This window comes from Henckelia pumila, chromosome 2, assembly GCF_033568475.1.
Source record: "Henckelia pumila isolate YLH828 chromosome 2, ASM3356847v2, whole genome shotgun sequence".
Classification (NCBI taxonomy): Eukaryota; Viridiplantae; Streptophyta; class Magnoliopsida; order Lamiales; family Gesneriaceae; genus Henckelia; species Henckelia pumila.
The window spans coordinates 9,994,942-10,012,370 of NC_133121.1; the positions used below are offsets into that span (position 1 = coordinate 9,994,942).

The 17,429-nt window shown below is 34.8% G+C and overlaps 2 protein-coding genes across 2 annotated transcripts; one reads left to right on the top strand and one right to left on the bottom strand.

The window, feature by feature from the left end:
• The first annotated feature begins 3,913 nt into the window (after positions 1 to 3,913).
• LOC140881218 (probable phospholipid-transporting ATPase 8) lies at positions 3,914 to 11,765 on the top strand. The gene is made up of 11 exons (XM_073286352.1): positions 3,914 to 4,909; positions 6,017 to 7,377; positions 8,343 to 8,453; positions 8,603 to 8,879; positions 9,069 to 9,157; positions 9,265 to 9,373; positions 9,448 to 9,657; positions 9,786 to 9,911; positions 10,433 to 10,531; positions 10,763 to 10,954; positions 11,044 to 11,765. Exons 1-11 carry the CDS (start codon positions 4,508 to 4,510, stop codon positions 11,632 to 11,634), a joined length of 3,567 nt encoding a protein of 1,188 aa, XP_073142453.1. The 5' UTR covers positions 3,914 to 4,507; the 3' UTR covers positions 11,635 to 11,765.
• Positions 11,766 to 11,817: 52 nt separating this feature from the next.
• Positions 11,818 to 17,014, bottom strand: LOC140881219 (protein farnesyltransferase subunit beta). Its single transcript, XM_073286353.1, has 13 exons — positions 16,780 to 17,014; positions 16,536 to 16,622; positions 16,032 to 16,137; positions 15,154 to 15,189; positions 14,634 to 14,716; positions 14,495 to 14,548; positions 14,259 to 14,310; positions 13,569 to 13,633; positions 13,442 to 13,498; positions 13,245 to 13,317; positions 13,066 to 13,152; positions 12,785 to 12,967; positions 11,818 to 12,259 (listed from the first exon to the last, which is right to left on the bottom strand). The coding sequence occupies exons 1-13, from the start codon at positions 16,890 to 16,892 to the stop codon at positions 12,026 to 12,028; spliced, it is 1,230 nt and encodes a 409-aa protein (XP_073142454.1). The 5' UTR covers positions 16,893 to 17,014; the 3' UTR covers positions 11,818 to 12,025.
• Between the last annotated feature and the right edge of the window lie 415 nt (positions 17,015 to 17,429).

Here is a 17,429-nt window from a genome sequence, read left to right on the forward strand (position 1 = left end):
GTTTCAAATCGTTAAAGAGAAGTTGCTCACCAGTTAGAATCTTAGGATTCATTCAAACTGCCATTCCACTTGTTGTTGTAGTGTTAAAATGTGTTATATTAACTTGTGTTGTGCTTGGAGTTATGATCTATGCAAGTGATAAGTTCTACGATTGGATTGAGTTGCGTACAAGAGTTGTATAAACCAAAGTCTTCTAGTGAATCCTTTCCGTGAGAAAGAATGGGTGACGTAGGAGGAATTAAATCTCCGAACATCCCTAAACAAGTCTGCGTTATTTCTTTTATTTCGACAAGTCATTTGATATTTATTCAATCTGTTAGTTGGCCTCGACAGCTACATGTTGGTTGATTGATATTGACATACGAGAAAGACCAGAGCGGATGCGTATTTTTCATGACAAAGATGGAAAAATAAAAATGGGGATACAGATCGGAGCGCTTCCTTGTTACATGATCATCAGGGAGCTCTCGCATCTCTTCAACACAATATCTAGAGCAACGAATCCCGTTTCCCGAGCCACATCACTAATCCCCCGTTGAATCGGCTGCGATTGGATGTCGATGTTGCGGTCAATGAGAACACGAGCAATTATACATTTGGTGGAGTAGTGCGGAATCATGAGGGACATGTCTTATTGGCGTATGGAAATAAAATTTCCAAGCCACCCTTCACGACCTATGCGAACCTTGTAGCTATCCATGAGGGGGTGAGTATGGTGCATGCTCATAATCTAGAAATCCATGAGGTGAACACAAATTCTCTTTTGGCCGTGCAAGCAGTCGCCAACCCAGATGAGGATTTAAGTTACATTGGAGATATCGATACCGAAGTAAAGACCTTGATCAGAAGTTGCCATACCATAGGGTTGAATCACTTCCAAAGAACGCCGAATGCGGTTGCACACCATCTTGTTTGTTTTGCTATTTCTTCCTCTTTTCCTTTTGTTTGGAAGTTTGAGAATTTTCCTCTTGGTTGGTTAATCTTGCAATAAAAAATATTTTACAATAAAATTACAAGCTTTACCGTAAAAAAAATATATCTTTTATTCACGTCAAAAAAGTTATATATATATATATATTTAAGAGAAACGAAATTTTCATTACGAAGACGATAGTAAAAAGTGATATCTTTTATTTATTATATAAGTAATAAAATTATCATAAAATGATTGGCATGAGGCCGTGAATTAGTATATTTCCACTATGGGCCCATCAACAATGACACCCGGGCCCATAATACCATGTGCCACTTAAAACAATTTTATTATGGTCCCCCATCTATCCCTCCTTATCCCGTATTGTAGCACGTGTTTGAACATTTTATTTACTTTTAATTTTTTTTTAGCATAATTTATTTTTTACTTTTACGTGGCCGATAAGTTATTTATGCACATCGAATATTTTAGCACTTCCGTATTCAATATGTAAATGTTGATAAAATTGCGTTTATACTTTACTCCAAAAAGTCAAATTTAAGTTCCAAATTTAGAATTTTGGATAAAACTTAATCCACCCGTCTCTAGACATAAATAGTAATATGAGATATGAATGAGCGAGATCCCACAAACAAAATATGAGTTCTAAATCTCATGCAACTATATAAAGTTATATTATGCGTATGACATAATCATTGTATTGTGTATATTTTGTTACAAAAGTTATTGATTTAATTATGTATTGTGTATGTTTTGTTCTTAAATTTCTTGATTTAATTATAATATTATACAAATTAAATTAAACATGATATGGAATTAATTAATATTGTTTTTCTTATAATTATAAAACATACAAATTCAATCACACCATTGCACTAAATTAAATACAAATCAATAAGTCAATAATATGATAGTGTCTTAAGAGAAATGATTTTTCCTTTTTTTCTTTTCATGGTCGACATACATACATACATATATATATATAAAGCTAAAATGTGTGAATGATGATTTTGAGATTATGAACGTTTTGGAAAACGTTAGTTACTCTCAGAGACTCTTATGTTAAAGTATAGATTACTGAATAGTTGCATTATATTGGTGTTTTTTTTGTTGTCGTTGTTTATTGATATTATATAAGCATTGTGTAGAAGTGCTTGAGATATTCATTAATTCATGAGGACTAATTACATCTATATCTTTGTGAAAAACATTTATAAAACAAAAAACATCATATGTTAAATTAATAGCATGTTAGACCTCATATTTTCAAAAAATTGAGAATATGTAAAACTCCTATAAGAGGGGGTGAACCGTAAATGTACCTGAATTTTTACAACAATTAATTAAATTTGTTAGATTTTTTTTAACAAAATTGAAGGATGCATTAGTTTATTAATATTTTTTAAAAGTTTTATATCTTTTAGATTTTTTACGGAAATGATATGTGCAATTAACCCAAATCTTGACGTGATTTTATAGACTCTTCTAAATAATTATAAAATTAACCCGACAATAAGACCTGGTTTTATAAGCTCTTCTAAATAACTATAGATTATATAATAATATTTGCTAAGTCTTACAAGTGTTTTTTATTTAAAAAAAAGTATGTTACAAAATAAAAAAAATTATAAAATGACGAAATAAGATACCAGAAAAGCTAGTAATATGAATTTTATTCAAATATCATGTATTTGTATTAAATTTTTAATGTTTTATACCGACTTTCATCCGAGAAAAAATATGTGAGTTCAAAAAGTGCAGAATATTTTTTAATGGATCATGGAGTGTAAACAACCCTTTTTTTTCGACAGGGATTGAACACATACGGTAGTTTATATTTAGAAATTTAAAGTAAATTTACCCCATTTAAAGAAAAATACCGGGTCATATTTTTCGATATTTTAATCTCTATATATCTATACTATATTATTAAATATATATACTATATTATTAAACTTGAGATCTTTTAGTGTCACGATCCGTCACCACAATATCAAATTTGTCATAATTTAATTTAATTAATATACCATATTAAGCATGAAAGAGATTTTGATCATATGTTGATATGCCCTATACTTTTTGCTATTTGATAGCTATTTAATTACGAAAATTTCACATTTATCATTTTTTTTTTCCTTTGGTGGATATGTTTATATAAGAAACTTCATTTTATATTTTTTATTTAACCATTTATTTTTTTCCATTAAAAAATAGACTATACAAACACACAATGCGTGCATCTGACTGCTAGTATATATATTATTAAATAAACTTGAGACTTTTTAGTGTCATGAACCGTAATTTCAATGTCAAAGTTATCATAATTTAATTTAACATATAATATTAAGCATGAACGAGACTTTTGTACATTGATATGCCCGATATTTCTTGTCATTTGATAGCTATTTAATTACGAAAATATCACATTCAATTTTTTGTTTGCCATTTGGTATATATTTATATACAAAAACTTCATTTTTTTCTTTTATTTCATCATTTATTTTTTTGTTTTCATTAAAAATATATTATACAAACAATCAAAGCCTAATCAACGCGTACAGAACTAATGTATATATATTTGCAAAGCAATGTCATGATAAAAAAGATGTTCAAAACATTTATTCACATCATTGCCATAATATCATGTCCTCGTATGATTACGATAACACAATCTAGTAATATTCAATACGTCGGAATCTTTATATACTCTATTGTCCTTATCTTACTCGAACAACCAATTATTTTACTAAAATACAAAATTTGTAAATTAATTTAAATTAAATTAGGGAGACAAGACAACTTATAATACCATTTATTTTTAAAATTAAAATAAAAATCATTCCATAATTAATTATACAAGGAGGTGACTAGAAGTTTCACGTGGAATTGTATGAGTAGTAGTTTGATTAATATAATATAATATAATATAATAAATAAAGAGATAAATTAATTAATCAATCAAACTGAGTATAATATGAGCCCACCCATTTGCTTGCCTTCATCCATCAGTCCTCTCTCTTTTCGTGCACTTGAAAAGTAGCTGAACTAAATCACTGCTTCAACTTCGAGTTGATGCTATAATTCTACCTGTTTTCTTCACATAATCGGATTGCTGTTTACTTTTCGTTTACTCAGCAAATCTATGCAGAATTTCGGGCGTATTTTGTAGCAAATGCTCGTGATCCTATGGCGGAAGCAAGAGATTTCTGGAGCTTGCTGAAAGGGTAAAGTATGTTGGGGGAGGCAGCTTGAGCTATAGGGTTTTGTGGGTTTTCTACGCAGCTCAGTTTTGTTCGCATTTATTTGTTTGGGGTCTTGTTCGTCTGTCTTCATTTAATCTCCCGGGGCTCCGACTGTAATGGGATTTTTATGTTTTTGGTAGTAGCAGAATGCTTAGGATATGCCATGCATCGGTAATGGTTTAGTTGCTGATTGATTGTTACTGTGGTTGATGTGGCTTTGTTGGCAGTTGCTGTGGCATTGACTGGAAGTGATTTTTTATTTTTTTTTGGATTTTTTTTTTAATTTTGAGGATTTTGGGGGTGGAGGTGGAAGTGAAGTAGGTGGTGGGACATGAGGAAAATGGCTGGTGGTAGAGGAAAAAGGATTCATTTTACCAGGCTTTATTCATTTTCATGTCTCAAATCTAAGTTTGGAGATAAGCATAGTCAAATTGGGGAAAAGGGTTACTCCAGGGTTGTGTATTGTAATGATCCTGATAATCCAGAGCAGCTCCAGCTTAGGTACGGGAGTAATTATGTTTCTACGACAAAATACACGGCCTTTAATTTTATTCCTAAATCACTGTTTGAGCAGTTTAGGAGGGTTGCAAACATATATTTTCTTGTTGTAGCTTGTGTATCTTTTAGTCCCTTAGCACCTTACAGTGCTACAAGTGTTCTTGCACCTTTGGTCGTCGTAATTGGAGCGACAATGGCGAAAGAAGCCTTGGAAGATTGGAGGCGGAAGAAACTGGTATACATTTTTAATTCTTTTTTATATTCCGAGGGTGTTGAAGGTTTTGGTTTTTGATTTTCTCACAAGCATTCTTTCTTCAATATTTATGTTTTCATATGTGAAGATGCTAAGGGGTCTTATTATATAGTTATGGGAATGCATGAATCATATAGCCCCAGAAGCATGCTCTGAAATGTTGTCAAAACAAGATCAAGGAATTTGGATACTTGATGAAATATCCTTGGTTTTACACTGTTGTTGGTAAATGATGATAATGTTGGTATCAGGCGAAGCCTACAAGAAATAACTCCTTAGTCCTTAGCAACAAAATGTTTAAAGATAACAAAGAGTAACTTGTACAATTCATAGTTTTTTACTGTTGATTTTTGACGGGTTTTGACATAAATTTTTTGCATCCTTGAATTGATTTATTTTCCATTTTCCATTATTGTTCTTAATATCTATCCATGGTATTATCTGTCTCGGCTTCTTCCTCTTGCATAAAATTGTTACACTTCAATATCTGTAATAAAGTTGTGACACTGATGTTGATGCACCTTTCTGGTTTACCATTTTCAAAATGCTTATATTTACAAGCATTTTTTTAATGCTGAAGTAGCCTTTGTTTTCAAAAAAATTGAAAAATGAAAACAATGTTACATTATTTTAACCCAATTGACATTTACTTCTTGTAGAAAATCAATCTCATTCATCGAACTAAAAAGCTGTGAAGAAAACAAGGTTGACTTTTGTGATTTTATCTGTGTTTTCGCTAGATATTGAGTATTTTACGTGCACGGACTTGCAGCCTCTTGACCATGCATTCCTGCTCGTTAGAATTCACACTGTGTGGATCACAGTAAACTAATGATGTGACTGATGAAGCTAACATAGCCCAAACCGTTTGATCATCATGCTGCTTGTCGCATTGTTCTAGGCTTGGATTCATTTAAAAATCTTTTGTTGGTGGCTGCCTTATGATGAAAATTCTGTGGCTGTGTTTCGTTTTAGTAGAGATTTTTTTTTTTGAAACGGCGTTTTAGTAGAGATTTTGATGTAATGGTTGCTGCTTCGTTCTCCTACATATATTTTCAATTTAGTTAAGTGTGAATCATTATTCTTTAGGATATAGAGGCCAACAACCGAAAGGTCAAAGTGTATGATAGAAGCAATACTTTTCAAGATACCAGATGGAAGAATTTACGAGTTGGCAATCTGGTAAAGGTGTACAAGGATGAATATTTCCCTGCAGATCTGCTTCTAATTTCATCAAGCTACGAGGACGGGATTTGTTATGTTGAAACTACAAACTTAGATGGAGAGACTAATCTCAAGGTGAAGCATGCTCTTGATGTTACATCCTCCTTGCGCGAAGACGACCACTATAAAAAATTCAAGGCAATTATTAGGTGTGAGGACCCAAACGAGGATCTTTATTCATTCATCGGAACCATGAGGTATGATGGTCAGCAGTATCCCCTTTCTCTGCAACAGATTCTTGTGCGAGATTCTAAACTTCGAAATACTGAGTACGTGTATGGGGTGGTTGTGTTTACTGGTCATGACACGAAAGTCATGCAGAATGCTACAGATCCTCCTTCTAAGAGGAGTAAGATTGAGAGAAAAATGGATAAGATAGTGTACATTCTTTTTGGTTTATTGATCTTAGTATCTTTTATGGGGTCTTTCTTTTTTGGAATCACAACCAAGAATGACATTCATGACGGAAAAGTGCAGAGATGGTATCTCCAACCAGAACGTACTACCGTGTTTTATGATCCGAAACGAGCCGCACTGGCTGCTTTTTTTCATTTCTTGACTGGGCTTATGTTGTATGGATATCTGATACCAATATCCCTGTATGTATCTATTGAGATGGTAAAGGTTTTACAGGGCATATTTATAAATCAGGATCAAGATATGTATTATGATGAAACCGACAACCCAGCACATGCAAGGACTTCTAATTTGAATGAGGAACTTGGACAGGTAGATACTATCCTTTCTGATAAAACGGGTACTTTGACATGCAACTCAATGGATTTTGTTAAATGCTCAATAGCTGGCACAGCATATGGCCGTGGTGTGACAGAGGTAGAAAGAGCCCTAGCTAAGCGAAAAGTTGATGCACAGCATAACATTGTGAATTTTTCCTCCAATTTACAAATGTCTACTGATGACATCACAGATTTGGGAAAATCAATAAAAGGTTTTAATTTCAAAGATGACCGCATTATGCATGGTGGATGGGTTAATGAACCTCACGCAGATGTTATACAGAAGTTCTTTAGAGTGCTAGCACTCTGCCACACCGCCATTCCTGAGGTGAATCAAGAAACTGGTGAAATTGATTATGAAGCTGAGTCTCCAGATGAAGCTGCCTTTGTTATTGCCGCTAGGGAGCTTGGCTTTGAGTTCTTTGAAAGAACACAAAATAGTATCTCTTTGCATGAACTAGATTATGGAAAAGGCAGAAAAACTGACAGGTGCGTCTTTTTGCTTGTCCAGGTACTCATTTGAATTGCTTGAAGGTTTAAGCTATAATAAGCAGATAATTTTTCTTCACCTTTTACGGCAAGTTATAGGTCTCACTTATACACAAGATTCACTTACCAAATAATGAAGATTAAGATAATTATACCCATATGTGTTTGTGTGGTAGGAATGTAACATAATAAAGTAAAGGATTTCATTTCCTAGTGTAATAAACCAATCAAGAAACTGGGAATTGGACAGTGTTTCAGAGTAGCAGTAGTTTTGTTAATTAAGTAGTTAAAATGTTCAAGGTTAAAACTTTTGGAATTCTCTGTTTGCGCAATCCTTGCGGCATTAAGAAGATAATAACTATTGTTACATTCAGAACATCAAGATGAATGAGGAACTCGAAATTGGCTGTACCATGTTGTGGCCAAATTACTTACTTCTGGCATCGGGGTCCGAGTCTCACAATCAGGGGGGGAATACCAGAATTTTCAGAAATATTGAACATGAAAATTCAACTTCTTTTCGATTGCTCGTCTTCTCCATACGGTGGGCCCCTAGTGTCCTGGGATGTATGTCTTCAACCAGTCTGGTCTTGACCCTAAAAATCGAAACCAGTCATGAAACTGAGAATTAATCAAGCGTTACAGACCGTCAAGATAAATGAGGGCCCTGCCATTTGTCCAGCAATAGCTCATGGAAACTAGCTCAATCATCATCTGGCCAAATCACTTAATACTGCGTGTTCCAGGATTCAGAACGGGGGAGAAACTTTGATTTTCTTTAATTTCTTTTTTCAATTCAATGTGGTCTTGAGCCTAGAAATTGAAGATATGGTCAACTTATAAATTATTCAGCAACGGTAGATCACACACACATCATCTTTTCTGTCGATATTTGTTTATCAATTCGTTTGAACTGCCTCCTTGTTTCATTGATGAGTTTAATTACATTCGTGTGTGCCTTCCAGATCATACGAGCTTCTTCATGTCTTAGAGTTCAGTAGTGCCAGGAAAAGGATGTCTGTGATCGTTAAGAATGCTGAAAATCAGTTGCTGCTCCTCTCGAAGGGTGCAGACAGGTTTTTCCTCTCCTAAGAGCAATGCTTTCGAGACATGTCTTGTTTAGATTTTGGAATAACAATGCTTTCGAGACACGTCTTGTTTAGAATTTGGAAAAACAGCCTTTATGTATTTACATCTACGCTGATAATTTTGGTATTTTATGCAGTGCAATGCTCGAACGGCTCTCTAGAAAAGCAAAAGAATTCGAAGCTAGAACAAGGGAACATATAAAAAGATATGCTGAAGCTGGTTTAAGAACTCTGGTAGTTGCATACCGTGAACTTAATGAAGATGATTTTAGATCATGGGAAGAAGAGTTTCTGAATGCCAAGACATCTGTAAATGCTGATAGAGATGCATTGGTGGATGCAGCTGCTGATAAGATTGAAAGAGACTTAATCCTCCTTGGAGCTACTGCTGTCGAGGACAAGCTACAAACGGGGGTCAATATCCAATTTACATTGGATAATTAATTTTTTAAAAAATAGATAAATAAATAAATAAATTTGTGAAGTAATTTTCATGGTTTGCTTTGAAATGAATTGGCATTAAGTGGAGGCTCTTATATTTTTCGGGTTATAAATAATCATTAATACTGTTAATGAATGATCTTTTTCTTCTACGCATTGTAGGTTCCAGAATGCATCAACAAGCTTGCAGCTGCTGGAATCAAGATTTGGGTCATAACAGGGGATAAGATGGAGACAGCGATAAATATTGGGTCAGTGCCTGCCACAATTACTTGAATTGTTTGCTTCCTCCTTTCTCACTGTTTCACCTATGAAAATCGGGCACTGTGTGATCTCTACATCACTACCTTTCCTGTAGATATGCGTGTGGCTTACTGAGAGAGGATATGAAGCAGATTGTGATCACCTTAGACTCCCCAGAAAATAGTGACCTAGAAAAACTAGGGGATAAGGATGATGCTACAAAGGTAGTGGTGGTATTTTTTTACTCCATGATGTCAAATTTTAATATTACATATTTGAATGGGTCGGGTTATCCCAGGCTTCGAGTGAAAGCATTACAAATCAAATTAGGAAAGGAAGAGCTCAGCTATCTTCATCTGGAGGCAGTTCGACTTCCTTTGGTTTGATAATTGATGGCAAGTCATTATCTTTTGCTCTCGGCACGGATCAGGAGGGGGCATTTTTGGATCTGGCGGTTAATTGTGCATCTGTTATTTGCTGTCGCTCCACGCCTAAACAGAAAGCTCTTGTATGTGTTTTTGTTGTGCTAATTTGTACTTATACTGCAAAGGTTTTTGAGTGTTTCCCATTCATATCCTTCAATATAGTAGTTGGTTGCAGCAATTTAAAGTAACAGTACTGTTTGAAGATATTCAGGTTACGAGGATGGTTAAAAAGGGTACGGGTAAAACAACACTAGCAATTGGTGATGGGGCAAATGATGTGGGCATGCTTCAAGAAGCTGATATCGGTGTTGGCATCAGTGGTGTAGAAGGAATGCAGGTAATATCCGCTTCTATTTTTATTGCAGGCATTGCCATTTGGTAGTCCTAGTCATTAGTCAATGAAAGATGCTATCCTTAAGTTTGTGTCTGATTAATGTAGTGTTTTGTTGTGTGAATACATACAGGTTTTACTGGTTATAAATAATACAGAATATGCATTTCAATATTGACATGTCTGGTTTCCTTTCATATATGGTGTTGATGTGCAATATCAACTTGTATAATTTTTTCTTGTTGGGACCCACCTCTCGTTTCAAGTTAGGGATACTGAAGTAATACGTGCAGGTTCGCTTGGTTTTCTTTAGGAACTAGAACTAAATATTCTGAACTAAGTTGTTTTTTTTAAGAATAAAGTTGAAAACAATCTTTCTGTCTCCTGGTCTACTTTACTTTCTCATCCGCTTTTTTAATCTCTGATGATTGGAGGAACAACTTTTAGCATTGCATACGGTAAAGAGAATATACTTTTCCATTAACAAGAAAAAACTCGTCTGATGTTTATATAAATTTGTAATTTAGGCTTCAATGTCGGGGGATTTTACAGTAGCGCAGTTCCGTTTTCTGGAACGCCTGTTACTGGTTCATGGCCACTGGTGCTACAGACGAATATCTATGATGGTACACAAATTTTCTTGTTTATTTACTCGTCATGATATTAAATTTTGAGCTATGTCTGTCTCAGTGAAATTAACAATGTTTATTCCTTGTGTACTCTTTCAAAAATCACTACTTCACTAGCATACCCACCGCAAATAAAATATGGCTGCAATTCCATGGGACAAGAAACATCATCGGTATTTGTTTTCACCAGTGAAGTTTGTAATTTTCCTATTCCCGCGGTGAATGCAGATATGCTACTTCTTTTACAAGAACATTGCCTTTGGGTTCACCCTGTTCTGGTTTGAGGCTCGTGCTTCCTTCTCCGGCCAACCTGCCTATAATGATTGGTACATGTCATTCTACAACGTTTTCTTCACTTCACTCCCTGTTATTGCACTCGGTGTTTTTGACCAGGATGTTTCCGCGCGACTGTGTCTTAAGGTAAACAAGCTAAAATAAACGCTACAAAATATCATTTCCCCGTGGCCAAGATTAAGAAAACAATACATACTCATTCCTATGTTTGACAGCATCCTCGATTATATGAAGAGGGAGTTCATGATATTCTCTTCAGTTGGCCGCGCATACTTGGTTGGATGCTAAATGGTATCATTAGTTCCATGATCATCTTCTTCTTCACAACTAACTCTATCCTGCATCAAGCCTTTCGTAGAGATGGCAGCGTTGTTGATTTTGAAGTTCTTGGCGTTCTTATGTATACATGTGTCGTCTGGACGGTGAACTGTCAAATGGCCCTATCTATCAACTACTTTACATGGATTCAACACTTCTTCATCTGGGGCAGCATTGCCTTTTGGTACATTTTTTTAGTTATATATGGTTCGCTTTCGCCTGTAGTATCTACAACTGCATTCCGAGTTCTCGTTGAAGCCTGTGCCCCGAGTCCATTCTACTGGCTGGCAACCCTTCTCGTTGTTGTTTCTACTCTGTTACCATATATACTGTACAGGACTTTACAGACCGAGTTTAATCCTATGATACATGACAGAATTCAAAGGAGTAGATTGCGAGGGTCGGGGATTGAATCGTCTGACTCGGTAAAGATGGGTATTGTAAAAGATAAATCAAGATATCAAGACTCATTGTTAGTGAAACAGTAAAGTTTAATCTTGTGTATGATTACTCTTTGGTGGTTGGTGGGATGACAACTTTGGAGGTCATACTTGAGACTATGCAATTCCTTGTGTATTTGTATCTGAAATTATTTGTTAATGGATTGAAAATTTGCATCTTTGGAAAGCACTTGGCAGGCTTGGATAAGCTGAATGGCATATATTATTTGAATAAAACTCGTCAATTATTCAATCCAAAACAAAGGCTACGCCTTGTTTATGTTTTATACCGAGGAAGATTTTCCAGTTTGAACTCTTACAGTCGTCGACACATTTAAATTCACTGCCAAATCAATCTGATACTGAACAACAAAACTGAAGAAACAGGCCTCGGCAAACCTAAAATTCTTATAGAACAAATTAGAAAAGACTAAAATATTCACGATCTCGCGAAGAACTCGCGTGCTTCATAGTATTTATCTAGCACAATGTTATAGAGAGGGTGGACAGGTTCCAATAGATTGGAATAAGGTCCAAAAACATCCCTTGGAAGAGGTGGAGAGTTGGGATGTTGTATTCCACTATAATGACAGATGGATAATCCGCTTAGAACGTAGCATGTATGATAATGATCTCTATGTTTCCCCGGTTTGTCTCTGAAACCCGCCTCCTCCTGCATTAACCTCATCGTATCAGAAATCATAGCTCATCGTATCAGAAATCATAGCTCATAAAATTTAGTGTAGGGTGACCCAAGATTTCACTAGCGCGGGTGGCACGATGGGTCACAAGGAGTGGTTATTTAACGAACATGGATGAATGAACTTTGAATTTTTAACGGTACCATATCACAATGGTTATGACACTGAAAATATAGAATGACAACAAGAAAAATATTTCCACATGATCATAGCTGAAAATTTCGCACAAAGAATAAGATTTCAACACGTATCAACAAAGTTAATGATTTTTTTTCTCCTGGCAGTCAAGATATTTATAAATCAGATTAAATGCTCGATCAGATCAACAGTTTGTACTTACAAGTACCACCAGTGCACCACTAGCATCGGTATTTTTCGACTCACAGTGTGAGAAATAAGGGGATGTAATTCATTCAACTATCAGTTTATCCAGCTAGTATAGCAAGCAGTAGTGTCACATCAAGTAACTTATAAATTCAATCATTACTGACAAATACCTGGGAGCAAAGAAGAATATATTGCTGCAATGCCATGCTGTTGAAAAGACGTCTCACGTATATATTTCCTTGGATAAAATCATCACCATTCTTATTCAACTCTACTGGATGAGAAGCATTAGATATTCCCAGCTGTTCATTAACGACCAAAAGTAACCGCTGAATTATTGCAGCTGTTCCTCCCTGGTCACAGGCCATGCGTGGTACAAGTTACTAAATAACCATATATAAAAGTCAAAAGTGGACTGAACCAATATAGGAAACTTTGAATTGTCATTCACCTGCCAAAATGAATAGCAGCCATCAACTAATTTATTTGTTCTGCCTTGAAATCCACATTCCACTCCTTGCCTGAATACCACCCAGTTCTGGAACAAAAATTGATGAAGGAATCTAAGCTAAAGTTGAAGAAGCAAAGTGAAAACACGTCATCATCTTGTATATAGACAAAGGTACTTACAATTAAACGAGGCAAGTTTAAACGACGAACATCATCGATAAGAACCATTGCAGCTAAACCACAGTATGTATACCTACAATAACAAGTCCAAACAAGTTGGCTTCATAAGATAAACAGGACAATAGAAGAATGATATTTTCTTTTCCATCAGCTGGAAGTGGGAAAAATCGAGTAGTTCATTATACCGTTATACTCACCCACCATGAGCTTCTGAACCTGGTTCACCAGCAATTCCACCTTCGTAAGTCTGACAACTGAGTTAACAATGTGTTTAGCCTGGGAAATGAGTAGATAGTAAGGCTAAATAAACATTCAATATGAAACCTTGAGATGTAATGTCCAACATTTTCAATCAGCCTATCGTCCAAAATGTTAAGAACACTGGCCACCTACATAAAATCAAATATGGAAATAGTAAGATGACCACACACAAAAAAAGTGACTAACGAAAATCTTTTTTCTCTAATCTCTGAATGGCATATTAATTGATATCGTTCATATCAACGGCAATGAGCTGTTGCAAACATGCAACTTCTATTGACAAACAGTCTCATTTTTTTCGTACACAGTAGGGGTATAAATGAATCGAACTGGCTCGAAAAATATTTGATTTATATTCAAAATTATCGAATTTGAGCCAAAATCAGATCAAATTTCTTTGGTCGATGGTTTGTGAGCCGCTAGCGAGTTTTAATATTTTTTTAAATATAATATAATATAATTATATATTAAATAAATATACTTCAAGCCTTTATTTTCAAGTAGCTCGCAATTATGTTCAAATATTTAGAGCTAAACTTGAACACGAGCTTTGATTCGAATTGAATTCGAGCCACAAACTAATTCAAGCCTTAAAATTTTCTTCATATTCGGCTCGATTCGGTTTGTTTGCACCCCTTGTACACGCTTATATTTGGGGCATTCCAGTTATTGATACCCAATGCTTTTAAGCACAGACATGTTTTTTTTTTTTTTTTTTTAAAAAACACAGGCATGTTGAACTCTAAAACTTACAGCTATAGCAGTGTAGCTAGCACGAACATCTATTTCTCCACCATCATGCATCCTGAAGATATTAAAACAGAGAGCATTCATGCAAAAAAATCCCTCTAGAGAAACTGAAGCACAAAAAAGGAAATTTCCAAGCAATACACAGACACATTACAGCACAAAACTTTTCAAGATTGAAGATTCCGGTCCAATCAAAGAGACTATCATCAAATGATACATTCAGGGATATTTTGTCATACCTAAAGCCACCACTTTTGTCTTTCATTCGCAGAAAAAATGCGTACATCATTTTTCTGAATACAAAAATGTATCGAGGTAAAAATTAGTGACAAATGAAATAAGTAAAACTAACTTTTCCATACAGTAAAAATCGATCACCTGTTTATTGATGACAATGATATGTCACCACCCACAGTAATAAGCGTATTGACTGCAGCATAAGTTGTTGCCAAATGAGGCATCTGACATAAAAGACAATGCAAGAGCAAACTCTTTATATAATTTTTTAAAAAGCCTTGTTATAATTACTGTAATTTCAATAACAGAAAGGCTACTGTTTATTGTATAGACTGAACTTTCTGTGTCACAGAAAAAGAGAACTAAATGTTGTTTGAAGCATAACATTTTCACCAGCTTGCGTTTTTTGGATAGGTTAGTATATTTAAAAACCATATTTTGAGTGAATGGTTGTTTCGTAAATAAAATTGTTCTCGAGAAATAACCGCTCACACATGGAGCAAGTTAAAATTTATTTACCGCTGAAATTGAGGAAGATAAGGTAGGCAAATTATTCTAAAAAAAATTAAGAAAGTCAAATCAGAGTAAAACTTATAACATCATTTAAACTATGAATAAAAGATATACAAATTATAACTGAAGCTTCAACAAATTATTCTACCTGACCCGGGCCGCCACCATATCCACCATTTGGATCCTGTCATCAATAACAGATGAAAGGAGAACAAAAGCAATTTAGTGAAATCATCATCCACGCATCCAACAAGCATAATCAAAGGTAGATAGCAACAACTAAAAAAAAGTATCCAACACTGCAAGTACAACAAGAAGTTTTTATTCCATCAAGTGGGATTGGCTATAGCCTATTGGATCCTCCTACACTATTGTGTTATATCCACTATTACATTATCATCCACAATTAAATGATTTTATCCTCTTTTATATTTGATGATAACCAAGTTTTCTTTAGTCTCCCACTTCCTCGGTTAATGTGTGTAATCTGACATCGCCAAATTGGAGATTTATTGGTCATCAAAGTACATGACCATGCCACATGTATCTCGAAGTTTTTCCTCAATAGGTGCAATACTAAATCTCTCTACGACATTCAGAAACATGCATGGAGGAAAAAACCTCAATGTACTCAGGAAGAAATATCATCTTCATTCAAGTAGGTGATAATCTAATCGACTAATCCTACCTCAATCCTACTTTAGTTCATTTTTTCTTCTTCTTTTCATGATGAAAGTCAACACTTAACCGCTTATTATTTCTGTATAACGGCAGAAATCCTTTTAAAGGATTTCCACAAGATCTTTCGTATTGCACTTGAGCGATTTAGAATATTTCAGAATATAATCACAAAACAAACACATCAGTTTAACTTAATAGATGAATTGCTGTTGAAGAAAAGTTGGTAGACGCAGAAATAGGCTAGTGACTATAATAAATCCGTGGCTAAATATCATCGTGACCCGCATATATCACAACAAAGTCAATGTAATAAGAATAAAATGACAAATGAAACAAGAACAACACCTGGCAACGGTTGAGAAACTCAATAACATCATTTTCCAGTTTGTCATCAAGACAATCCCCCATTAAAGAAATCGAGTGAATGATCCAATAGCACAGCCAAGGCCGACTAGATAAAAGCAGAAATACATGTTTAAGAAACTCGGTATCGGATTGGGAACTAAATTAATCAAAATGCTCCCGAAAGCAAGTTATGCATCAATTATCCAGATTCCATATTCAAAATAAGGAGTAATTTTAACTACATTAACCGGTCCACGCTTGACAAAACTCTCTACCGAGTAGAAAGCCAGTTTCAGCCAAACACACACACAGCACTAGAGGGACAGACCTATAAATTCAATCAAGGGACCAATTTAGCATTTTTAGCAAGATTACGGTAACAGAATAGATTTATTTTCACCCCGCCGGGTGCATCAACTCGTAACATGACCAGACAAGAGTCTGGTGAGAGAGATTAATAAGTCAGAGGATTGAAGACTGAAGAGAGAGGGAGAGAGAGAGTACTTGGCATCCAAAACTGCAAAATTGGGACCGAGTTGTTTGAGGCTTTTGGTGAGATACTCAACATGGCTGTCGCGTCGAATCTCAAAGCTGTTGAATTCAAAAAAAAAAAAAAAAAAAAAGAATGATACATGCAGAATCAGAGAACTGAAAAAGTAAGGAAATTTCGAGAAGCGAACATGATCGATACGGCGTTCGAGCAAAATAAACCCTAGCAGTAAACAGCAGAGAGTAGCAGGGAGCTAACTTTACTGATTGAGCGTGGGCCGGAAGGTTGCAGACCAGATTGTAAATCCGAAAAACTTGATCCTGTACCATCCACTGCTCTTCCTGTGTTTTGGTAGCCACCGTATTCTCCATCGGCGACGCCGTCGACTCCGATGACTGCTGTTAATCACGGCGGCGGGACCCTTTTCCAAGTTGTAGATGCTTTTCTATTTTCCTTTTAACTGTAATGTAATAATCGTTGGGGGTCTACTTGAATACGACGAGAACTGTTATCAAATCAAAATAAAAACTAAAAAAATCTTTTCCGAGAAGATTGAATGAATTAGTTGTTAGTCAAATTTAATCGACCTAATAAAAAATCGAATTAAAATTTAATTATTTCTCGTAACTATAAATCTAATTAAACTTAAAAGTATATCCACAATAACAATATACCCATTTTTTGAATTCAACTTCCCATACTTTAATATATTGACATTTTACTTTTTTATATGTTATATTTTATTTATGAGAAATGTTATTTACACTCCAAAAATTGCTAATAGCACTCCATCTTATTAAATAATATATTATTAGAAATGATTACCTTTATAATATCTTTTCTTATATAATAAAATCTTGTTCTATCTTAAAAAACATCAAATACAATACTTTTATATGTCAACGACT